General features: G+C 41.7%; 1 protein-coding gene and 1 pseudogene across 3 annotated transcripts in view; both read right to left on the bottom strand.

The window, feature by feature from the left end:
- Nucleotides 1-26,578, bottom strand: part of SASH1 (SAM and SH3 domain containing 1) — a gene marked incomplete at its 5' end in the record, with an annotated part of 189,705 nt that overhangs the window by 55,065 nt on the left and 108,062 nt on the right. For both annotated transcript variants that reach the window (XM_079716634.1, XM_079716635.1), the window contains 4 exons: nt 4,404-4,505; nt 11,951-12,063; nt 14,037-14,123; nt 16,804-16,844. In XM_079716634.1, the coding sequence (XP_079572760.1) occupies nt 4,404-4,505; nt 11,951-12,063; nt 14,037-14,123; nt 16,804-16,844 (343 nt within the window). The remainder of the gene's footprint in view (nt 1-4,403; nt 4,506-11,950; nt 12,064-14,036; nt 14,124-16,803; nt 16,845-26,578) is intronic.
- Nucleotides 9,636-10,734, bottom strand: LOC307061164 (lanosterol 14-alpha demethylase-like; annotated as a pseudogene). The gene has a single exon. The product of its transcript is annotated as a lanosterol 14-alpha demethylase-like (transcript).

Here is a 26,578-nt window from a genome sequence, read left to right as displayed (position 1 = left end):
AATGAACAGCGTGACTGAACATGGGTGTGGGTTGTTTGCACAAAGGCAGCCAGCAAAACACACAGAGTAAACAGCCTTTCTTCACAAAACTCTCTCCACTGCTGACTAGACTGTCTTCACCTACATCTTTCAGCAAAAAGACAAGTCATTCTAGAGCTTCTGGGAAATTGTGCTGGAAGTGGAAGGAGCATATCGTACTCCTGGCCCTCCCTCCAACTAGGAAAGGCTGAGTTTATTTTTGAGCTGTCTATGAAGAAACAGTTTGTAAGGAGTTAATAATGTAACCAGGTGCGCGAGTCTGTGTGAGCACATGTGAGGCTAATTTTAACCTCTGCACTGCAGGGTAAACTCCACTGGGGCAGGGCCTCTCTCTCTCCTTCACCTTTGTAACCTGGATACCTAGCGTGAAGCCTAGTACATAGCAAGCGCTCTGCAGAGGCTCCACAGATGCCTCCTAAATGAACAAAGAAATGCTCAAGAGAACGAATGCCCAACTTTTAAGAAGTACCCATTTCATTGTCAGCTGATATCAAGGTGATGGTTGTGATTTACCCTCTGAAAGGGGTTCAACAAACCAATACTTAATATAATACTTTCTTAGCAGCTTGTTCAAAATGCCTACAGTACTCTATTTATAGTAACTTTTTCCTAAATGAGATAAGCCTCTCTCCTTACCATCTAAGTATGTGAGGTTTTACTACAGGCCTGTTTCTCTGAATGGATAGTCTTGTAACCTCTCCCTTGACTCAGATGCTATTAATCAGGACCGTATCCAGTGAGACGGACACTAAAAGACCCACTATGGACAACTGAGGCTATGTGTTCTCCCCCCGAGCTGGGTTTGAATCACATCAGTCCTGAGTTATGATATTTATTCCTCATGATTCTTTGGATTCATGATTTACATTTATATTATGTTAGAAGTAGGGGATAAGAGACCCCAAAAGGCACAGTGAAAACCATGGACATGGTTCCTTTGATTACCTCATAGTCCCAGGACATGCTGCTGGCTAGCATATGACACATTTATTATTATAAATGGTAACGTCTCAGCCCCCTCCACACAAAGGCAAACCAAGCAGAGCTTTCAAATTAATAATCCTTTGGGTTTTTTGTTTATTTGTTTGTTTGTTTTAGCTGCAATGGAATCTGGTGTTGGATTCAGGAAACCAGGGACAAGAAGGTAGTGGGAGGGTTATATTTACTAACGATATGCCATCATTTGTTGCTTAGATGCAAAGAAGTGTAAAGACTGAGTCCATAGTCTCAAGACATAAAACATGCTCTTAAAGCAGCCAGGAAGGATGACCATTCAAATACAAGTTTGTTCACTAAATATTTCTCAAGCAGGCTACATGAGCTGAACACTGAGTTAGGCACTCATTGGAGACACAAAGATAATACAGCTGCCTTTCTTGCTCAAGGAGCTCACAATTTCCATGGAGGTTGAAATATATACAATGAATTCTGATACTCCAGGATAACTGTTAGGTTTCATGTAGCAAACTCGTTTAACAAAGCACAGAACAGGAAGCTATAAAAATACACTTGAGGATGCTAAAGTTTCAGAGGAGGTGGCAGTTGGACTTCACCTTGAAAGATGCATAGATTTTTACCTGGAAAAATTTGCAGGAAGACATTTCAGGTAGAGGAAATGCACAAATTAAAGTAGAGGGTGTGAAAATACAAAGTGTGATCAGTAAGGCATTCAGGGTCCAATGCGGATGGAGTGGAGACCTACAGGAGCAAGGGGTGACAGATGCGAGTAGAGAAATTGATTAGGGCCAGATCACAGAGGGTCTTGAGTGTGCCAAGAAGTTTGAATTTATCTTGTAAAACTGGAAAACCATCAGGCTTTTCTGAAACACACGAATGTAAGAAGGGAGGTATGTTTTGGAAAGATGACTGGCTGTATGGAGCACTGACAAGAGGAAACAAAAGTCTAAAGAAATGGAGGTAGAGTTGCTTCCAGACTTTAAGGAAGAGAGGACCTAACAAACAAAACAACTGTATAGTAGCTACAAACTACTCAAATAAACAAAATCTTGAAAGCCAAAAAAAAAAAAAATTGCATAATAGATGAAAAAGGTTAACTCACTCCATGCAGTTTGATGATAGCACCTGAAATGTCTATTTGAAACTCTGGAATTCTAATTCCTATGATCTTGGTGGAACTCCTGAGAAGCAATGTTTGGGTCACATTAAAATAGCACGAATAATAAAAGGCATCAAAACTGGAAAAGAAAAAGAAAAATTGCCTCTATTCACAGGTGACATGGTCTTATATGTAGAAAATGCTAAAGATTTTACACACACCCACACCCACACCCACACACATCTGTTAGAGATAATAAAGAAGTTCAGCAAAGTTGCAGGATACAAAATCAACACAGGAAAATCAGTTCCATCTTTATATACTGGCAATAAAAAATTCAAAAAGGAAATTAAGTAAACAATTTCATTTTATAATAGCATCAAAAAGAATAAAAAACTTAAAATTAAACTTAACCAAGGAGACAAGACTTGTACACTGAAAACTACAAAACAATGCTGAAAGAAATTCAAGAAGACATAAATAAATGGAAGAAGAGCTGTGTTCACAGATTGGAAGACTTCATGTTAAGATGACAATACTACCCAAATCAATCTACAGTTCCAATAAAATCCCTATCAAAATCTCATGGCACTTTTCACAGAAATAGAAAAACCCATCCTAAAATTCATATGGAATCTCAAGGGACCTTAATAGCTAAAACAATCTGAAAAAGAAGAACCAAGTTGGAGGGCTCACACCTCCCAATTTCAAACCTTACTATAAAGCTATCTTAATCAAAGCAGTATGATGCCTGCAAAGGAAAGACATATAAACCAAAGAAATAAAATAAGAGAGCCCAGAAATAAACCCTCACATATATGGTCAATTAATTTTCAAAAAGGGTGCTAAGACCATTCAATGGGGGAAAGGACAGTCTTTTCAACAAGTGGTTCTGGGAAAACAAGGTATCTACCCACAAAAGAATGAGGTTGGACCCATATGTTATATTATATACAAACATTAACTTAAAATGGGTCATAGACCTAAACTTAAAAGCTAAAACTATAAACTCTTAAAAGAAAATATAGGAGAAAATCTTCATGACAATGGATACGGCAATGATTTCTTAGTTATGACACCAAAAATGAATGTAAATTGGACTTCAAAATTAAAAACTTTCCTGCCTGAAAGGACACTATCAAGAGAGTAAAAAGGCAACTCATAGAATGCGAGAAAATATTTACAAGTCATGTACCTGATACAGGATTAATATCCAGACTCTATAAAGAACTCAACAACCAACAACAGAACAAAAAATCCAATTCAACAATGGGCAAATAACTTGAATAAACACTTCTCTGAGGAATGTATAAAAATGGCCAAGCATATAAAAAGATGCTAAACATCATTAGACACTAGAGAAATCAAATCTAAACCACAATGATATCATTTTATACCCATTAGGATGACGTATCAAAAATGGGAAAATCACAAGTGTCAGTGAGGAAGCAGAGAAATTGGAACTTTCACGCAGCTGTCAGGAATGTAAAATCATATAGCCACTGTGGAAAACAGTAGAGCAGCTCCTCAAAAAGCTAAACATAGAATTACCGTATAATCCAGAACTTCTACTCCTACGTATATATGGAAAGGATTTGACAGCGAGGATTCAAACAGACACTTGTATACCAATGTCCATAACAGCAATATTCACAATAGCCAAAAGGGAGAAACACCCAAGTGTCTATCAACAGATGAATAATTAAACAAAATGTGGTATATATGTGCCGTGGAATATTGTTCATCTATAAAAAGGAATGAAGTTCTAGTATAGCTGTAATGTGGACGAGTCTTGAAAACATGGTGCTAAGTGAAATAAACCAGACACAGAAGGAAAAATATTGTATGATTTTACTTATATAAAGTACCTGGACTAGTCAAATTCATAGAGACAAGAAGCAAAGTGTGGTTGCCAGGAGTTGGGGAAGGTGAGGAGAGAATGGAGAGTTATTGTTTAATGGTTATGGAATATCTGTTTCAGATGATGGAAAAGTTCAGGAAGTGGGTCGTGAAGATGGTTATACAGCAAAGTGTATGTACTTAATGTCACTGAATTGAACACTTACAATGCTTACAATGGTAAAATTTAAGTTGTGTCTACTTTACTTCAACTAAAAAAAAAAAAACAGCATGAATAGCGCTGTCCCAGCTACCAGGTAAAGAAAAGAATAACACGTCAGAAGAGACACCTCTTTCCAGATCCAGGTGGGAGGTGGCGACTGCAAAAAGAAGTCTAAAGGCTGAAATTGTGTAGGCTGTCCCTTTTCAGTAGGAGTGGTTAAGATGCTCAAAGAGAGAGCAAACTTACATTGCAGTTTGATGAGCCATCGAACGGTGGGTAAGAACCGTCTGGCCAGTCAGCAGGGTCCAAGGCAGCTGACTGCCGGTGCTGGGCCTCATACTCCTTGAGCTGCAACAAGAGAAAATGGAAGATTGAAATGGAAATGATGGCCAAGGCTGTCTACCAAGCAGCAGAATGAATCCTTTGGGCACCTTCTTCGCACCACTGTTGGTGACCAAGTGCCAGCCAAAGACAAGGGTCACCCAAATGAAAGGAGAAACACGTCCTCCCCTGCAGGTTTTCATCTAAATCAAACCAAGAGACACAACGGACTCTTTGTGTTCTGTTCCAAAAAGAACCTTGATTTTCCTTCTACAACATCTTCCAACATCAAAACACCTTTCTCAGTTCAATTATAAGTTCGATAACAGAAATTGCCTGTAGTTTGACCTTCGGATTACCTCTCTTTGTGGAAGACAAAATGTGTAGACTAAGGACATTTTAGTAAAACAGAGGTGGAAGCCTGAAACTGATTTTTAAAAATCGCTTGCTTGTTTTGTTCTAGACTGCCTCATGTTACCAGTTCAATGTTATCAACTAACAAATGTTATGGGATTTATTGGGGATCCTATGGATGAGAGGAAAATAGTAGTTAGATATCTAGAATATGTTCAGAGACATTTAAAGTTTGGGCTTAAAAACTAGGTTTCTACTTTTTGAAAAACACGGAAGGACAAAATGAAATATTATAGAAAATTAACAAATTTAACATAGCAGAATTAGATGAAAGATCTTTCAGAACGGCCAATGTGAGAAGTTCCAGGTGTGTTTTCATAAAATACGTAAAAATTTAACTCTGTGTGTAATACAAATAAGTTGTCCCAGCATTAAAATTCTGTTATAAAACAGTTTTTAGATATGAAGTTAAGACATCGATCAAATCACGTTCCATGAATCAAGACACCAAAAAGCAGATACAATCTGACCTGACAGCCCAGGAGATGGTGCCAGGACCGTCCTTTTCCACTGGAGCTGTGTGGACATGGCAATGCCACTCCTCTAGGGAAAAGCAACTTTCCAAAGCATTATTTCTACTATGAAGTTCTTTTCTGTGCATACTTGTGACAGGAAATGGACAAGGGGGAGGCAGACAGTATTGATTAACAGGTAAGGCTCCCCAATAACTGGAAGCCCTTGGGCAAATTACTTAACCCCTCTGTGCCTCAGTTCCTTCACCTGGAAAACGGGATGACAATAAACTATATCACAGGACTATTACCAGAATAAAGTAAGATAATGCAGCAAAGCTCTTAGTATACTGTACCCATGCAACAGACTTTTTATGATGGTGTTATTATCACCCTTGTGGTTTCAGATAAAAGAGCTCAAAGTTCACATCAATTTCAGGTATTTGAACTTTTGCCATGCAGGTGCTTAATATTATTTATTTTGTGTGTGTGTGTGTGGTACGCGGGCCTCTCACTGTTGTGGCCTCTCCCATTGCAGAGCATAGGCTCCGGATGCGCAGGCTCAGAGGCCATGGCTCACGGGCCCAGCTGCTCCGCGGCATGTGGGATCTTCCCGGACCGGGGCATGAACCCATGTCCCCTGCATTGGCAGGCGGACTCTCAACCACTGCACCACCAGGGAAGCCCAATATTATTTTAATCTTTCTAGTATATTAGGGGGATTAATATTGTTCTAATCTCTATAATACATTTAAGCGACATATTAAAATGCTCTTCCTTTCCAGATATATTGGTTTCTGAAGTGCATTATTCTTCCTGTATGATCGAAATAGCTGCCTCTGAAAAAGGGTGTTATCATTTGTTTTCTCAGGGTCTCTGCTCTACTTTCTAGGAAGCACTAAATAAAATCTTCATCTTTAGGAAAACAAAACAAATTCCTCACTAGTCAATCATAAACAGACTTAATATTTTTCTTTGGTTATCTGTCCATTTCCATCATTTACGCTGGTGCCTAAGAGTACATGTGCTTCTTCTTCTTTTTTAAAAAAATTCATTTATTTATTTATTGGCTGCGCAGCTTGTGGGATCTTAGTTCCCCGACCAGGGATTGAACCCGGGCCCTCAGCAGTGAGAGCGCGGAGTCCTAACCACTGGACTGCCAGGGAATTCCCCGTGTGCTTCATCTGATAAAGACTCAGATTTGTGCTCTATCCAAATTTACCTTGTTTTTTAATTTCCTAATTAAAAAAAAAGAAAACCAGGATCTCTAACAATTTTTTAAAGTACATTTTACAATGAAAAAAACCTGGTTATTGTTTACATAATCACATTTGTGTATCCCACTCTGCTCCCAAAGACAACTGATGATGTTCATTTAAGAAACTTGTGTATTTTAAAGCAAATTGATAGAGTTTTAGTTTAATTCTGGAAGTTTTAAAATAATGACACTTTAAAGTGTGGGTGCGGGTGTCGGTCTGTCTGTCCATCTGTCTACCTTCACATCTTATTTTCTCTAGTCTCATAGTTTTCTCACACTTGAAGTCTATGACATGATTCTTAGAGGAATGACCATCTGTAGTAGGTTAATGCTTATTCTATCTTAAGGACCTTTATGGAGAGAGATTCTAAAATGTTTCCATTTCTAAGAGCATTTATTATAAAGAACATTTCTATTCTATTTAATCTAAATCCCCTCCAGCTGCGATTTTCATTCATTTTCTTTTATGCTCTCCTCAGTAGAGATGAAAACAAAACACTGTGCAGTACATCCTAAAGATGTACTGTCTAATATCCCTTCATATACTTGAAGACAGTGAAAAAGTTCTTTTCTGAGATAAATCCTTTCCGATTCCAGCCCAAGAGACCTATTTAAAAAAACCCTCAATCACTTTGTTGCTCTCCTATGGACTCTCTCCATGAGCCTCTCTAGCTGTCCACATTCCTATGATTGATGCACAATACCTGCTACGAGGAAATAATTTATATAGGTTCTCAGCTCATAATCTTGTGCTCTGGTATACCAGATGCCCAGACTCCCTTTAAAAGACTGTTCTCCGATTTCCCAATTACTGTAGATATGGACTCACATCTATATACCCTTCTCAGGAGAATTATCCGTGGTTGACAGGTGCTATCTCCCCACAGATGCCTAGAAGGCTGTTTCCTCCTCCCCAGAGAGGCTTTCAGCCTCTTTTTCTCTGGCAGGACAAACTCTACAGTGCAATTCACCTTCCAGAGCTCCCCACCCTTCCCTGTGGGATCAGGCTGAGGCTGAGATTAGACTTCTCCTGCAATCACATCTCTGTCCAGTTTCTTCCTCTGCCTCTCCTGCTTCCCTCTCTCACTTACAGGTTTCTTGTGAAAGCTTTTCTTCAATAAATCATGTGCACAAGAATCCACATCTCAGGCTCTGCTTCTAGGGAACCTGATGTAAGACAGCTGGCAATAAGAAAAGTTCACCATGCCAAAACATCAGTCAAGGCAGTGACAAACATCAAGTTTTGTTTTTTTTTTTTCAAATCCCACAAGGACTTTATTTTGGACTTCCACACAGATATGACCTTGTGGAACCCAACACATATTTATCAGGTGGATAAATACATAATGTTTAGTAATTAGATCAAATTACATGAGCAAGTGTTTAGTATCAATATTGATACATTATTTTTTAGGGAACCTGATTATTAAATCATGGTCATAAATCTCTCTCAATTTCCTTAGACACTGCTTCCAGTTAAAATGTCAAAGGACATATTTTTCAACAACATAGCTCCATCGTGGCTGAGCGCCATCATACCAAAACAATAATGCTCTTCTTTATGCAAAGCTTTAAAAGTGAGTTTATCCCTTACCCTCCCAATCTCACATACACCACATAAATTACCCAGATAAGTTAATAACCTGTAGCTTCCAAGTGTCTCATGGGCTTTCTATACCTTGCAGAACTAGTCCAACATTTGAATACCCTGAACTTACTCACCAAGAGCTATAAACAGTATTAAATTAGCACCTGTAAATTGTGTTGTCTAGAATACGCTAATACTCTAGATCCCCCTAAACGATTGTTTTAACCAGTGTGCTGGACTCCTTAAAGCATACAGAGTAAGTAACCATCATAAAACCATTAGAAAATGTTTGAAGTGCCATTAGATTTGATGGAACTATTCAGTTAATAAAATATAAAAATCATAAGTTAAGCCACTGTCTTTTTAAATTACACACTGTATACACAGAGTTATCTTGTAAACTTCATTCTCTTCAAATGCTTTTGCAGCTGACAGTGGTGTTTCACATATTAGTTCTTCACAGCCTTTTTCATTTTCATCTTTGTATTGACAACTGGGTTTTCCGGAATGTGAATCATAGCTGTATACTTCACAGGGGGAAAATACTCAGCAGTGAGATCAAAGTCATATAAACAAAGCAGAGTGGACCAAGTTGTATTCATTTGAACATAGTCAAAATTTTCCCAAATACAACGACACATTGGGGGATACACTCAGCTCCAAATGACACATAGGCAAACTTCTCTCCTGATGCTGGTTGTCCTATCAGGATTAAAATCTAGACATTCTATACGGGTCTTTATTTTTCCCCAAAACTTTCCAATTAATTCATTTAAATTCATTAATGTTGCAAAAATACGATGTATAACAAATCAGGACAGAAATTATTGTATGCCTAACAAGTCAAAGAAAAAGAAAATATTACATCTTCTTGGTAAATCAAGACCAACCCTAGTATTTCTTACAGGGACCACGTCAACATCTTGCACACACAGTCTTCAGAACTGAATTTCTCACACTGTAAAAGGAGAGCACTAGGCTATGCAACGTTACCTGAACAATGGTCAAATGATCACAGTACATTAATTGTGTCTAAATGGCAGCATGTGAACTTATGGTAAAACAAAAAAAGTTTGAATCTTTGAAATATATATCAAAGTACATTAGTGTCTAACGAACTCTGAATTGTGCTCCATGTGCCCCAAGGGCTGTGCAAGTCAGTGCCCTGAACACCACAAATATTTACTAGCTAGCTTATGTAAATAAACTGCTGAAGGAGCATAACTTTAGAAAATTCAAATACAAAAAGTGCAGTGGAGTAGCTAATTAACATTATTTTCCAAGTTCCTCCTTAGCTATGCTGAATGGAAAAACACATAAAAATTTCAAAATGCAAACGTTTTAACCTCCGGTAGAATGTCTTATAAAACAGAATTAGACAGCCACCTGAAACAGATTATAATAATTCTTTAGTAACATGAAAGCATTAAACACCTATGGGTCTTTTAGACTCTGACTGACAGTGGGAGAAACACATGCCTGATGCCCTGAAGGACCATTCTTATCATGGTCATTACAGAAGGTCTAGCTCTTAATGTTTCTTTTATATAGCAATCAAATAAATTTTAGATACTTGAGCTGATCATAAGTTAAAGGAGGGAGATCCTTCATTTTTCTTGAAGTGTTTTACCTCTGGCTAAAAGGAAGCCCATCCAGATACTAGTAACCAAGGATGTATGTTGCCCTGCCAAGAGCAGACCAACAAGCTTCCCTGTTACTTCATCATCTGTCAAAGGACACCCACCTTTGTGTGCAGAATCTAATAAAGTTTGGAAATGTCATCAATATTTTCTTTCTGTGTTTCTGGATTGCCTTATAGAAAATATTATTGATGTCTTGATGAGCTCCATCCTAAAATTAGGCAAAGGCAGCCAGCCTGGCAACAGACAGACTCCATGGCTAAAACCTCCATCCAACCTGCATACAGCTGTGCCACCTTTTCATAGAGTTGACTTCTGACTTCCTTTCCATGTAAACAATGGCTAGCTGTTAAAATTATCAGCTCAGAAAGAGCATCAAACAATTTTTCTTCTCCCCAACTTTGAAAGTATTCCTTTGTTTCTCTTTCAATTATAGAAACGTGCTACCTCAAGTTGACTATGTTAAGGACCCTTTTAACATCTTCTTCTGCCCCAGGAAAACTGGGTTAGATACATCCTATGCAACTCCCTTTCCAAACACAGATGGTGTCAGATGCCTGCAGACATCTTCTGCATTTAGATCTTCAAATTTACAATTAAAAATAGCAATGTAGCAGCAGCACTCACCAGAACGTAAGTAAACATCTTGCCTACCACGGTAAAATTAATACAGGTCCGTGTTTCTCATATGCATTTTCTAGGAATTCAGCTGGACTTTTTTCAAGTGCTATGACATGCTCAAGGAATGGCACTGGAGAGATGTCTGGTGGCCTTTTTGCCCTAGCTGGCAGCTAGATGGGGTGGCCGAAGGCACGGTGGAGCAGGGAGACCAGACTGAGGGTGAAGAGCAGGTGTAGGTGGTCGGGAGCATGGACAAGACACAGCCACCTGTTCCCTGCTCCATCGTTGCCCGGGCACTGCTTCAGTCCCCCAGAGACGCTGGAGGCAAGATCACCTCTGCTTCTCCGAACCAACAGAGCGAGAGAAGCTGGCAGATGGGCATCTGGTGGGGACCTTGGCCCTCAGGTCTCCTACGACAGGTCCCACCTCCCACTCCCCTCAAGCACTTTTTTTTTTCCCAGCATTGTCTCAGAAACAAATTAAACTTTTTTTTTTAAATTTAACTATTGAGGTTTAGAGTCAGGTATACTAAACTAAAGTATGTCTGGCACTGTTTCAAGGTTTCAGACCTTCAAGATTCTGCTTAATGGTAAAGTCATAACTCATCCAATGATTCCTTAGTGACTTGAAAGTTCTAAACCTGCCTAATTTATGACTTGTCTACACCATCCCGAACCAAGTATTCAAAGTCAGAATCCAAGAATTAATCAGCCAGTTAGCTGGGCAACAAAAAAGCAGGAGATCTCTTAAGAACTGCTATCTTGCTATCACAAACGCTACTCCGGTGTCCTAAAGGTTAATTAGGCTTCTTTCAGGGCTTAATTTAACTCAGAGCAAAAAAATATGACACAATAAACTGTAATATCTACTCAGAAATGAAAGTAAGCAAAAGTTTAAGGTTTACAGATAAAGCTTGACTTTGAGGTTAGTCAAAGTTTAGTTTGTTGAAGGCATCTTATAGAACTAATGCTTATAATGGTTGTATTTACTATTTCTTTGGTGGTTATTTAGTAATTTATCATTATCAGTCTTATCAGTATATTCCTATACCCTTTGATGTCCCTGTCCTAGTCTGTTTGAGCTGCTATAACCAACCATGATAGACCGGGTGGCTTATAAACAACAGAAATTTCTCACAGTTCTGGAGGCTGGGAAGTCCAAGATCAAGGTGCCAGCAGATTTAGTGTCTGGTGAGGACCCACTTCCTGGTTCACAGAAAGCACGTGTCCTCACGCAGCGGAGCGGGGTAAAGGAGCTCACTGGGGCCTCTTTTACGTGGTCACTCACCCCATTCATAAGGGCTCCACCCTCATGATCTAATCACTTCCCAAAGGCCTCACCTCCAAAATAACATGACTTGGGCATTAGGATTTAATATATGAATTTGGGGGGGGTGGGGGGTTGGGGTGGAGGCATTCAGTCTGTAGCAATCCCCCAACATTTTTCTATGTCAGGAGGTCAAGGGCTCACAAATGAAAACCAAGTATCTGTGCTCTTACCCTAGCAAGTGCTTCTTCAATGGTGATCATCTTTTCCTTGACCATCATCATCAGCTGAATCCGTTCCTCATCACTCATTGTTATCTCACTTGCAACATAACCCACATCTTCTCCTAGAGATCGAAGAAGAAAAACGACAGGAACAGTTGAAGAAGAAAATAAAAAAAGATAAAACAGGATGCCAGTCTTGATGGCTTGTCATCTAGGACTACAGAAGGATGTAATTCAGGCGCACCGTCTAGCGCTGTTACTGATGGAGCCACAGGACCAGGAATGGGCTGCTTTGTAGGAAGCCAGTGAGCCTATCTCACTTGGAAACAAGCTCCAAGAACAAATGGATGTGACCGTGGAAACAAATCCTTCAAAATGATCAGAGCTTTTGTGATGGAGGGTCTAGTGGAGGAGTTCTGGAAGAAGGCGGACGGGGCGTCTGGAGTGACAGGTGAGGCAGAGACCTGATTTAAAGACCCGGCTAGAGCGAACAAGCACTCCAAGGCTCCTTCGGCTGAAGGTTCTCTGCGTCCTTCCATTTCAAACATGAACATGAAGAAGATGTTTTTGCAGAGGAGGGAGAGGAAACCCTCTTTCACGACAGAGAACTTGAAGGTCACAGAGTCTGCTGCAGGACAAAACCTGCATCCTGGGGAAAGCCTAGATCCCTACTCATCTATTTGACTGTTGTTCCTCAGGGGACATGTGCAAATAAATATAATCTCAGGTGTGAAACATCTGGAGATCATTAGAAGGAAGGTACTATCTATGCATGTATCTGAAAGTATCACTCTCATAAATATGTTTCCAAACTGTGAGGGGAACTCAACTTCTAGCTCAAAACTGAAGGCAGGGGGCTTCCCTGGTGGTGCAGTGGTTGAGAGTCTGCCTGCCGATGCAGGGGACATGGGTGCGTGCCCCGGTCCGGGAAGATCCCACATGCCGTGGAGTGGCTGGGCCCGTGAGCCATGGCCACTGAGCCTGCGCGTCCGGAGCCTGTGCTCCGCAACGGGAGAGGCCTGCGTACCGCGAAAAAAAAAAAAAGAAAGAAAAAGAAATCCACGTAAGCCGGTAAACTGTTGGCTTCCTCCCTCCATCCCTTTCTCTCTCTTTCACCTTTTCTTTCTTTCTAAATAAGACTTTGTTAGAATCCAAGGTTTACTTTGAATCATAAGTGATGCTGGGTGTGTCTCAAAATGAAAGACTGGGAATGCTTAAGAAGAACTCTCTCAGAGCAGGACAACTTAAATAAGCCCACTGATGGCTGCCAAGGAACCCAGGTGTGCCACTGACACACACTGTGTCCATTTTTCTCATTTCCGTGTGTAGGAATAACTGGAGAAGCATCCTGCACAGGCGAGGACACCAAGATTTTGTAAAAGAAAATAAGTCGTGTCAGTGGTGAGCAACTAAAAATGTTCATCTAATGATAACCTTATCCAGCCAGACTGGAATCTGGAAGTAGCTTCGTTTCCCCTCCCTGTCTGAATACTGGAGAAACATAAATTATATAACCGGGCCTCAAAGGGATGACATATTTACTTACTATATAAACAACAACAAAAGACACAGCTAAGAGGAGGGCAGGACTGCCTTCACAAAGCAGTCCGGGCAAATTCCCATGATGTCAGCCCATTAGACAGAGTTTCCAAGGGTAACAACCCCATAACTGTCCCCGCCACAGAAAAGCATCAGCAGTTCAGAAGACTGCAAAGGCCCCAAGTGGCAGGGCAGGGGGGAGGGTCCAAAACTCACAAATGCTAAGACTTTCGGGACCTTTTTAGGGTCCATCTTGGCCAGTAAAGATCTCCCTGAGGTTGATGTGACTGAGAAAAGGAAATATTTGGTCTTTGCTGTCAGATCTATAAAAGAAAGGACTGCGAACTCTTTCCAATTTGATTTCTTTGATTTAAAAAAAGAAAAAAAAAACCCACTGGGATGAAGTCTTAAAGTAATGATAGGAATGTCAGAAAGGCTGCACAGCGTATGGGCACATGCAATGACTTATTCTAACTTACAGCATCCATTTAGATTAGCAGCTTCTTAACATTTTAGAGCTAAAAGGACCTACTGTCTGCCAGCTGTGTTACAGTACCTTTTGAAGTCTGTCTCATTATTCCTTTCTGATTCTTTCGGAAGTTCTGCCAGAAATACTTATTTTTCTTCTTCCAATCTACTTTTCCTTTAAAAAAAGAAAAAAAAGGCACAAGCAATAAATTCATGAATAACAAAAGTAGCCTCTTCCTTACAACTCAAAGCTTGTAAGAATACTTTGATTTCACAAAAAGACAGTTTTTCTCTTTCAGTTTGTGAAAAGACTTAGAAATGCCTATAAAGTTGTTTAAAAGAAATGCAAATTTCCTAAGAGCAAGAAATGGTACAGTAGGGTTAAGATGAGAAATAAAGAAACATCAAAAAAGCAGGCAAGGGCTTCCCTGGTGGCGCAGTGGTGGAGAGTCCGCCTGCCGATGCAGGGGACACGGGTTCGTGCCTCGGTCCGGGAAGATCCCACGTGCCGCAGAGCGGCTGGGCCCGTGAGCCATAGCCGCTGAACCTGTGCGTCTGGAGCCTGTGCTCCACAACGGGAGAGGCCACAACAGTGAGAGGCCCGCGTACCGCAAAAAAAAAAAAAAAAGCAGGCAAAACATGCATTCTTATTTTCACTTTGATGTTTAACTAGTGTGTCTAATTCTGCCTTGTCTTGTGGTATAGTTTTCCCCCTTTGGTCTCAGCCACAATGATTTCAACTGAACCACAAATAGGATACTTTAAAAAGTTAACTTTGTTTTGTTGTTATTCCTGTTGTTGATCCACCCTTGACTTATTTCTGTTATCCCAGGTTTAATGAAGAGAACAGAATGGTTGGTATGTGCTGTGCACACCGGTCAGTAGAGCTGGTTCCACGTGTCTGTGGGGTTGACAGACCCGTGGAATCAACTATTTCTCTATGGTGTGGAATTGGCACGGGTCTAGCTATGGCGTAGGTGGGGCACGATTCCCACTCCTCTGATACTCAGGCTACCTGCTGACCTACCCACAGCTCACTCAGGGCACCATGATGAGAAAAGCAGGCTGCTATCCTGCTGTGACATCTCCCAACTCAGTCCCCCGCTCCTGTCTCCCATCCTTCCCAGACTGTTCTGGGTGACTTTGAAGTGAAAACAAATTCACTGTCATGGCTAGACAGTTTTCGTATCTGGTCAGCTTGTGATCATCAGGAACAAGTAATACCTTTTCAAAAGCAAGAGGAAAGGGGGAAAGTAAGGAAAAGGAAAGAAGAGGGTGGCCCTTTATTCTTTAAAAATAAAACGGGGGCTTCCCTGGTGGCGCAGTGGTTGAGAGTCCGCCTGCCGATGCAGGGGACAGGGGTTCGTGCCCCGGTCCGGGAGGATCCCACATGCCGCGGAGCGGCTGGGCCCGTGAGCCATGGCCGCTGAGCCTGCGTGTCCGGGCCTGTGCTCCGCAACGGGAGAGGCCACGACAACAAGAGGCCCGCGTACCGCAAAAAATAATAATAATAATAATAATAAATTAATAAATAAATAAAAATAAAAATAAAACGAAGAAGCAGCAGCCCTATCTGCTCTCGTGGACGGGGCACACTCAAAGCTGCGGCTTCGTCACCGTTCGGTGTCTGGTTGCTCCACGGCCACTGGAAACAGGGTCCAGCGGAGTGATGCACTGTTGGCTTCCACAGTCTAGACTGGTGGTGCCAGGCAGTGTGGCACAAAACAGACCCGTGGAAACCCCGCGCAAGGGGCTCCCAGGCTAAGGGCATTATTTGTCAAAGCGGGATGCCCTCGTTATGTTCTGACAATCCCCAGGACTCTGGGAAGGAAACTGGAGTCCGCTAGCCTGAGGCTGCCTCTGCACCCAGAATCTGGAAGGTGTCTGCTGCCTCTGGGCTAAACACAACAGCAAATATCAGCCATGAAAGGTTAAAGTGAAGTAGGATTATCACTACTTGAATCTTTCTCACAAGCAATGTGGGAATAGAATGTATTTCTTGTAAGCTATACTCTCCCCTTCTCCCATTTTAATGTTTCTGAAATGGAGGTGCAGCTTAAGAAAAAAATGGCAAGAGCTAACATTTATCCCGCACTTAGCATGTCCAGGCGCTTTGTATCTAATGGCATATCTCACTTAATACTCACTCACAATGAACGTATGATGTATTCTTGTTTCCATTTGTGGATGAGAAAACCGAGGCTTAGAGAGGCAAGTGACTTGCCCAAGGTCATAACTAGTAAAGCTGGTAGTCATGATTCAAATCCAAATCAAAGCTTGATTTGAGCACTTATGCACCTAATCATGATTACTTTGCCAGGCTTTCTTAGACCCAAACAGAAGAAATGTTACAAAATCAAGAGTGGATTTTATAACACCTTAATTGTGCATAATCTTTCATTCAAAAGTTCCAAATAGAAGGATTTATCCTAAGGACGTGATCAGGGATAGGCTCAAGGATTTTTAGTGGTAGCATCATTTCCCTGTGATAGAGAAAAAACTGCAAACAACTTACATGCCCGGCAAAGAAGAGATTGGTTGATTCAATTATGGCACATCCAATATGACAGAATATTATGCAGACTTAAGAATTTTACTGTAAAAAAATACTCAATCATGAAAGAACATGCTCAGGATATATTCAACTGTAGAATACAATCCATATTATGCTTTTTTGAAACCCACACAAATTCAGAAAAAGAGAGGAAAGCTATACACCAAAATCTTAACAATGGTTATTTCTGGGTAGAAGGATGCTTTGTGGTTTTTGTATGTTCACATACTTATGTGTTCCGCGAAGTATTAAAAGAAAATAATTAATTAAAAATGGTTAAACCAAGAAAAGTGGTACTGACCTACAGAGCTGTCTTCCGAGTGTGACTTATGAAGAGGATTCCTACAAAAGAAAAACAAGTGTGATTACCAGGGAGCTTTACCTTCATGTGAGGACTGAAAACCCTCCTAGCTAGTGGTACCCAGCGTCAATCAACTGAGGAGAGCCAGGGAAATTTCTATAGAATATTTACCAATGGCCTTCCCCAGCCATCTGCTGCCTTTCTAGAAACCGGCTTAGGTGCCATTTGTCAACGCTAATTAAAGGCTCACTCCAGGGTAAGACCTATATTAAATGAAGGGAACGGACTTCATTGGCTGATTGCTGAAGTGCCTTCCATTTCTGTGAATCATTATTTACATGTTAAGTTACTGCCATTGAGAAGTCTCTCATGTAAGTGGGAAAGAGAAGGTAAATAATAATAAGAATATAGACCCGGCAGATGAGTAAAGTGGTCACCTGGAGGACAAACAAGGGGGGTGCAGGGGTTTGTGGACATCAAGCAACAGGAGGTTGGATACCCCAAGTAGGGAGGCAGCTAGGATGTAGCTCCTCTGGTTCCTTGCTGCCATCTGGCAAGTACACTACGTGTTTCTCTAGATCTTCCAATTTCAAAGAGAAGCCAGAAGTCTGCATTTCCTTTACAAGATCTCCACATTTTTATGGATGGCAAATAATTCAATATTTCTAAAAATGTGTCCAAGCTCATTAACACATGTCTGGGCATCAGATTTGGCCCACAGCCTCCCCGACCCTAGCTGCCAGTGTGTGACTGTGGATACAGACGAACTCAAATAACCTGAAAAGTGAACCCGGCCCCAAACCCAGGCGATCAAGCCTTTCTCCAGAATATACGTAGACAGATAGCAACTTAAAGGAAGAAGGCAGGGAAACCAAAGAAAGTTAAAATTCGTTCTCTCAAAAGGGGAAGAACAGAGGTGGAGCACAATCTTCCGCTAGGTGGGTCCAGAGCTGAGAGGGCAAATTCAGTGCCCCTGAGCTTGCTGACCAGGAAAACCGGGAAGAAGGAACCTGCATTGGAACAGAAGCAGGGATGCTCAGGGGGTTTACACCTGAACCTTCACTGCTCGTACGTCCACCCGGATGGAGGCTGGAGGTGGCATCTGGCGAAACACTCTTTAGCGTGAGAAAGCACGGAGGCCAGAGTTCCACTGAAACAATCAGGAAGAGAAGCAGAACGTCCAATCACTTAGCAGTGATTTTCTGCCTACCTGGCAGGTAAAAAGGACCCCTAGAACTTAAGGTGACCAGAGAGCGGCAGGGGGCTTCCTCTCATTCAGAGTCACCTTCTCCCTCCAATCCACACACAAAAAAGAAAATCCCTAAACATGTACTTACGTGAAAGGCTTCTATGAAATAGCTATTTCAGTTTCCTTCGTTCGGCAAAAACGTGTTGATGCTATTGTGAGTAAGGTACATGGACAATCATGAAGAAGTGGGACGTACAATGGAGGGAGGGTGACAAAACCTGAACAAAGTACAGGCATAGAAGGAGAAGCAACAGCAGAGGGAGGAGGGGGGAGGGGACATGGGGTGGGGGAGGGGAGAGGGCCAGGAAGGAGGAGGAGGATGAAGAGAAGGAACAAAGGGCTTCCCTGGTGGCGCGGTGGTTGAGGGTCCGCCTGCCGATGCAGGGGACGCGGGTTCGTGCCCCGGTGCGGGAAGATCCCACACGCCGCGGAGCGGCTGGGCCCGCGAGCCATGGCCGCTGAGCCTGCGCGTCCGGAGCCTGTGCTCCGCAACGGGAGAGGCCACAGCAGTGAGAGGCCTGCGTACCGCAAAAAAAAAAAAAAAAAAAAAGAGAGAAGGAACAAAAACACAAGCCAGGAAGGTGCTCGAGGCCACAGAAGTAGGAGCAAGGCAAATACCAGCAGACAGCTGAGTAGAGTTGGCTAGCTGACTGGGGATTAAGGCAGGAAATCCTTCGAAAATAATATTTACGCTAAGGTTTGAATACTTAAATTTTGTTTTTTAAATTTTACTCTGTTGCATTTATAGCTCAAAGTCATGGTAATACGCCTCAGCCCACCCTACTTCAACTGGCCATGACCTACCAGCACCATCACCAAGCTTTCTGTAGATGACCTCTGATGGCAAAGGAAGTGGCACATTTATTTTTATACTCACACTAAGGACCTAATTGCTTACAACCAACTAAATCAACTATCCCTAGCTCTTGATAAACTACTTACCTATGTAATAAACTAAAAATATGTATATGTCTTTCACTTTTTCTAAAAGAAATATTTTCATGGGAAAATGGTCTAAAGAAATAGTACTTTTCTTCAGTCCTTTGTTGGGTTAGAATAATACACTTCATCGAGTTGTAAGGAATTCTGCCCATCGTTTAATCCAACCCCTATTTTACAGAAAACCATGGTCTCCAGAAATTACAGAAGTGGCGCACGTTTCCCTGACCGGTTACAGACCAGCAAGGAGCTGTACTGAGGTATCACGGGACCGGATGTCTTTCCAAAATACACCTGACTCTCCCTATCTGCATGAAGTGTATATAAAATTGCCTGTTTCAGTACGAATCTTCAAAAATCCAAAGGCTAATTTCTAAGTTTTCAACCAATTTTTCACTCGTGCTGCCCAATGGGAATATCTAATACTGTAAAAACACTCCAAAATTCATACTACAGAAAACTTATATTCTCACTATTACATAGTTATCACAAAATATAATTGTATTTTCCTCTATAAAAAGCTGGCTTACAACTTTTTCATTACTTTTATCTACCTTCTTCAAATTATCATGTGTTTTGAATATTTACCCTTGGGTTTGCATTTTTTTAATCTATTTGTTACATAAGAGGTGCTTCTCCTAGTCATCATTTGCATTTCCCCCAGAATGCCAGCAGATGGCACTGTAGCTTCTTTATTCAACTTGCTTAGGGTAGCCAGTGGGGATTTTGTATTTAAAATTTCACCAGTTCACAATCTAGATACTGGTCAAAGATAGCAAGCCAATGTTTCATAAGCACGAGGCCCCCCAACTCATCAATTCACAAAGGGGGTAAAAGGATGCCATATCAAGTTTAATTTGGATGCAGTGAATTTTCCCTGCCAACAGAAGCTGGAAGAGCAACAATGCAAAATGCCATCTCCTTTCTCCTTGAGACTGATTATAAAATTCATCCAGCAGGAACAAAAACCAGTGATGTCACCAAATTCCAAATTCGGATGGCAGGAGGTGGAACGGGTCATTTACTGATCTCCTGGTGGAAGAAACTGATGCTCAGAAGTCAGTTAGTTCTAAAGAGGCCTCCTCAGGCTTCCCTTGTGGTGCAGTGGTTGAGAATCTGCCTGCCAATGCATGGGACATGGGTTCAAGCCCTGGTCCGGGAAGATCCCACATGCCGCAGAGCCACTAAGCCCGTGTGCCACAACTACTGAGCCTGTGCTCTAGAGCCCGCGAGCCACAACTACTGAAGCCTGCACGCCTAGAGGCCACGCACCATAACGAAGAGTAGCCCCGTTCACCGCAACTAGAGAAAGCCCGCGCACAGCACTGAAGACCCAATGCAGCCAAAAATAAATAAGTAAAATAAATAAATTTATAAAAACAAAACAAAACAAAGAGGCCTCCTCGTAATACATCCTTCCAGCCAGATACTGCAGACGAAAATGGCAGCCTATTTCTAGCCATCACTTTCACTGTCAACAGGGTAAAAGGGATGGGGATTTCCACGCAGATTTCAACGACTGGGAAGCAATAATTAATATTCGGTTGCACTTTGAGAATCTATTAAAGCATTTAATAGTTTTGCATTTAAAGTCTCTGAACTCAATCTTAGTACCTTTTCATCAATAACTACTACTATTAGACCCCAAAACTGCATAAGTGTAAACTTGCCTCAAGGCCCCTAAAACTACTCTAGTCCTCCCTGCAGGTCAAATTCATTTCAGAAAATTATAAGGAATACATGAATTAGATCAAAAAATCAATTTGAGGGACAGCATCCCCAGAACTGAACCAATTCTCTTCATCCTACACTCCAGTCTTTAGCAAATTCTTTGTGAAATTGCTTCCTTCCTTCATTTTCACTCATTCATTTATTCATTGCTTCTTGCATTCAATAAATATTTATCAAGCTCTCATTCTGAGTCTGGCATCCCTGCGGCACGGAGATCATAGCAGTAAATAAAAGATGGGTAAGATCCCTGTTCCCTTGGAGCTAGGATGGGGGGTGCAGATCGAGAAGTAGGGAGAATTCTAGAAAGGATGGACAGAGAAGGCCTCTCTGAAGAGGTGACGGGTGAGCAGATACCTCAATGATAAGCTGGCATGACATCCACTCCCTCCACTGGGGAAGACTGGTAGGGAAAGAAAGGAGGAAGTAAGAGGTCTACTTGGGCCACGTTCAGTTTGAGGTGATATTAGCGAGATAGTTGGACATGTGAGTCTAAGTTCAGGGGACTCATTGAGGACTGGAGTTAAGAATTTGGAAGTCACTTGGATATTTAAAGCCAGGAGACCAACTGAAACTGAACAGAAGCTGAGACTGAGCTTAAGGGCAATCCAATTTTTATGGGTCAGGAAAAGCAGGGGAAGCAGGCAATGGGACTTCTGGGGAGGGGCCAGTGGAGAGAAGGAAAACCAGGAAAGTACACTTTTACCTTTCTGGCTAGAATAATACTAAAATCAGTTTAACACAGATGATATTGCTGCCTCAGACGCCATACAGGGTAAATTCTAGGTTGCTCTATTTTTCCATTGAATCTATTGCTTCACAGCAGAGATCCACATAAGACCAGAGTGAAAGAGGAAACGAACAAAGGTCAAAACGAAATTCTTTACGTTTGTATATAGGAGTCCACCTTGCCTAAGGACACAGAGGTGGTCAGAGACTTAACTGTGTGTCTGAGTCCAAAGCTTCACCCACTTCACTGAACATATCGCTTCTCATTTACATGAAAGAAAATCACATCACATGATACACTAGCCTGGTTCTTGGGTAAGTTCTTGGAATGACAGTCAGAAGGATTTGTGAGCAGAGAGCATGTTTTCAACCCCAAATGTGAACATGGCCTATGGGTTTATAAGAACTAAGTATTTCAAAAACACTTTTCAGGATTCGGTTGTGTTACTACTGCATGGTCCTCTTGTCTGCTTGTCGAAGGAAAGGAAGCCACATCATTTGGCTCAAACCCATTTTTCTTCTTCTGTCTATTTATAGATAAATAGCCTAAGGTACCTCCAGGCAGAGACAGCCCTATCTCGTTGTTACATACTTAGGCTGGCACACCAGAAAGGTATAACGAATGCCCATGCATAAAGGAATTCCTAAAATAGACTTTGTGTTTTCGTTCTGATGAACTGTCCAGAAACTTCATTATAACCAAACAAAAAACAAAAGAAAAACTGTTCTAACCTCATTTCTAAGAAAGGACCATGTGTTACATGTTACTGGAAAATGTATACTTAAGAGGTTTTAAAGGTTCCTTTATCTTGAGTCTCCGGAAATACACTCATATACATTATTAGTGTATTTCCTGCTGGATTTTGAATCAGAGCTTTTGCTGTGTCTGGGTCTTTGCCTGCATCATCCCCTGGCCTGTCAAGGCAGTCCCCAAAGCCAGCAGCAATTTTCCTCAAGATGCAGAAAAAGGACTGAGGCATCTGTGTTATTGAATTATATGTGCACGGGGGAGGGAGAAGGTAAATGGGCTGAGGGCGTTTTTAGTAGTTAATATTCTCTTTTGCTTTATTCTTTTTTTTTCTCGTTTTGGCCGTACCACGTGGTTTGTGAGATCTTACTTCCCTGACCAGGGAATCGAACCTGGTCCCCAGCAGTGAAAGCGCCAAGTCCTAACCACTGGACTGCCAGGGAATTCCCTTCTTTTGCTTTATACCTTACCTAAATATAACAAACTACTCACATTTATATTTTTCATATTTAGTGACAAATCATTTTGTGTAAAATAGGTAATTCCTTAATTTGACATTTCTTATTATCCTTTGGGTAGCAAAGATATTTTTCATATAGGAGCATTTCTTCTCTATTTAATAGAAATAAACATGAAACAAAATCCAGCTCACACTATCCACTGTCTGCCATGAAAATTTAAGGGTCACCCTTTCCCCAGCCACGGGGTAAGGGCTAGGATAAGGCATCCGACATGGAGGGTCCCCAGTGCTGGGCGCTCACTCTTAGGGTTGGGGGTTGCAGGGAGCAAGTGCCTCCTTAAATTCCGTGCCCTCCGTAATCTCGTTTTACCCTTGATGGGGCCCTTCCCAGCCAATAACCATTGTATTTCATACACACAATGGAAATTAGCTTGCCAATTTACTGGCTGGGATGGAAGGTAACTCTCTTGCCATGCGGCTGGCTTATTGTTAGAATTCCCTGAATATTCAGTACTGATGACAATGCTGGTGACATGTTGTCGCCCTGGTGAACACACTCTCCATAGGGGCTTTTTCTTTCATTTCACACTCTATTCCTGGCCTGTACTTTCTGGCTTTTTGTTGAAAGGTCACCTTCCTAAGTGATCAAGGCAAGAACCAAATCCAAGGCCGTGGCCAACACTGCACAGGCTCAGTGCTCACATGCTCAGAAGTCAGGCACACCCGTGACAGCGCTGCCGCAAACCTAAGCCGTATTTTCCTTTTTTATGTAAAGTAAAACTGTGGTGTAAAAACTGTACCTCCCTTGGTGGGTTGTTAGGAGAATTACAGGAGACAGTGAATATAAAGGGCTTAGGACAGTGCCTGGCACTTGGTGAGGTCCCAGTAAATGTGACCTCTTGTAACTACTCCCCAGAGCTGCCTCAAACACACGAATATGCTTGGTCTTTGGGCAGGATGATACCACCTTCATCCCACTGAGCACTGCCGCTACTCAGCCCCTATTCTAGACTCCAGCAGTTTCTGAATCACCAAGGTTCCTCTTTCTTACTTTTCTTACATAAACTTGCCTCAAAAAACTGGGACGGATGTAGTGATTTCTCTTCCTCTTCTCAATCTCACTTCATACAAGCAATTCATGTTTTTCTCAGAATTAAAAAAAGACAGAAACAAAAACCATCTAACAGCATTGTAAATCAACCATACTCCAATAAAAAAATTTTTTTAATTTCATATTTTCCAAAAAATAAAAAGAAATCAAAACAACAATTGGACAAGATGCCAACACACTTTATCCATTGTTTTCAGCATAGTATAATTAATATTTGCTTATGTCCTACTGTCTTCCTTAAGCAGTAAGAACTGTGCCAATTTAGCTGACTGCATTCAACACAGTGTTTACTAAATAATTCTTCATTTATGTTGAGTAGATTTCCATATGGATACATATCATGGGAAATAATTGGGGCCCATCAATCATGTAATATTAACTCTCCAAAAGAAATGGCAGGGTTTCCAGGTTTAAGTGTGGATATTGTCCCAAAGCAAGAATACCAGGGAATTCCCTGGCAATCCAGCAGTTAGGACGCCTCACTTCCACTGCAGGGGACGCAGGTTCGATCCCTGGTTGGGGAACTAAGGTCCCACAAGCTGCACGGTACAGGCCCCGCCCACCCCAAAAGAGAATACCACCCAATCTTTCATTCCAATTTCAAGAGGGTCTCTTACCACACAAATCAAATTCTCACACTTGGAAAATGCTCAAAGAACATTTGAAAAGTTTGCAATTTCTAGCCATGAGTTTTGGCCTCTTCAAATTTTTCTTATTCTACTCTCTGCTTTATAATATCTTTGGTTTTAAAACTGCCATCAGAATCACTTTAGGTGAGCCTATTCCTTCCATACAAGATGTCTCAAGAGGAGCATCTTATCCAGAAAAACAGAAAGACACAGCCAACCTGGGTGTGCAGCTTGCCTTCTAACAACAATCATTTTTGTTATCCCTCAATCCTCTGCTAATTATATTAGGGAGGTGGTAGTTCTAGGTATTAAACAAGCTCCCTTCTGCTGCAAAGCATGCCATTTTTTTTTAACACTACCTGCCCTCACATAGTTAGAATGGACATAGTGATTCCTCTTCCACTTCTCAACTGCACTTTACGAAAGCAGTCCATGTTTTTCTTAAAATGAAAAAAAATACACGAATGATTGGACATGATGTCAACATGGAGATGCATGGGCAGCTCACTGGTATCTAGACATGAATGACATAATCTCTAATGTTTCTCTGAGGCCACGACCCAGGAAGCAGCCCAGCACAACGGCTCGCAAGGTGGGTCCTGGAGTCCGACTGCCAGTGTTCAAAGACAGCTCTACCATTTACTAACTAGCAACTCTGGACCAGCCACTTAGTCCCACTGAATCCCAGTTTCAGCCTATGCAAGATGGGGACAATGTTATTACTGATCATATGGGTTTTCTAGAGGTTTCAGTGAACTGTGACTTGCATGGTGTTTAGAACATGCCTGCACGTGATAAGCACCACCACCAAGAAGCCTGCGATCACGACCGCTGGCCTCTGCTCTCACCCAGCTCTCCTTATGGGGTCAAGTCTCTCGTAGTCCTTCTCTAGAATGCACTTAGTTTCTCAACATGGAAGGGGTTGGCTCTCTGGCACCTCGGAGGTGACCAACAAGCTCTCCAGGCCAAGAGCACGGTTCCAAACCTGTTGAGTCTGCAAATCCTTCACAAAGGTGCATTGAAAGAGATGTGTGTCCTTTCATTCACCAACTGGTAATTTGTGCCGAAAGTTAATGATGCAGGACACTGTCAGAAGTTTGAGTTTCTTGTCTGAAAAGCAGCCAAAAGCCATCTCTCCACAATGGAGGCCCATGGCCTAGTTGTGTCGCTGCCACAACTTCACTTCGGCTAAGACTATACAAAGTGCAGAAGTGCAGAGCTCAACATGCCCACAGATGGGTGCTGGGGGCAGGGAAAGTCCAACCTGGGATCGCAGATGGTCATCCTTCAAGGTTTCTAAAACCTCTCAGTGTGTCTCCTCTTTTCCATCTGGGCCACATTCTTCATTTGTAGCCTGCTGGGTCTAACCTGTCTAAAACCTTGCTGTGGATGCCAGCTGTGATGCTCATGGCACTGTGGAAAGTACCGGCATCTATCTCAGCACCGAGAAGTTATAAATGCCTTCCCAAGTGCTTCAGATTTAGTAACTTATCTTCAGAATATCCACGTGACACAGTGGAGGGTATGTAATATTATCTTTATATGAAAGTTCACATAAAAAGGCATCAATAACTAATCAGTCTCTTATAAAAACACCCAAGGATGATTTCTTGCTCAGTGTTTCATGTTTGGTACAGACAATGAAGCCCTCTGCAGCTGGATGAAGGAGATACACACCGCATGGTCCATACCTTCAGGAGCATACAAGATAATTCAGTAGATTATACTGACGCACTGTGAGATACGAACGGTTGAGTGAGTGCTCATCACTGGCAAGGCCAGTTGATTTCCATTTCAATATCCATTCTCGTCTTCATTCTTACTGAGAGAACCTTGATTTTGCTTGGGTGGCAGTGTGCCCTGTTAAATTCCTCACCCACCCAAACTCCCTTGCAGCATGTGGAGGCCAGGTGTCTGGGTTGCCCAAGAAGACATAACTGGAACTTTACAGCAGGGTAAAGTTCTGGGAAAGCTAGTGTTTTCACAGTGAGAAGAAATTGACTCAGTTTTCACACATCTTTTGCCCTTTGCCCTCTCCCTTGGTCCTGCCTGAAACATGGGCAGAATGCCCCAGCAGTTGTCATTTTATTATAAGGAAGAAAGTCACATACTAAGGATACGGGAGTAGAGGAAATAATTCCTTGGAATACCTACCTCCAGACTCCTTGCTATATGAAAAAAA

Source organism: Hyperoodon ampullatus (assembly GCF_949752795.1).
Source record: "Hyperoodon ampullatus genome assembly, chromosome: 12".
Taxonomy (NCBI): domain Eukaryota; kingdom Metazoa; phylum Chordata; class Mammalia; order Artiodactyla; family Ziphiidae; genus Hyperoodon; species Hyperoodon ampullatus.
The sequence above is the reverse complement of the archived record's forward strand: the minus strand, read 5'-3'. Positions and strand labels throughout refer to the sequence as shown.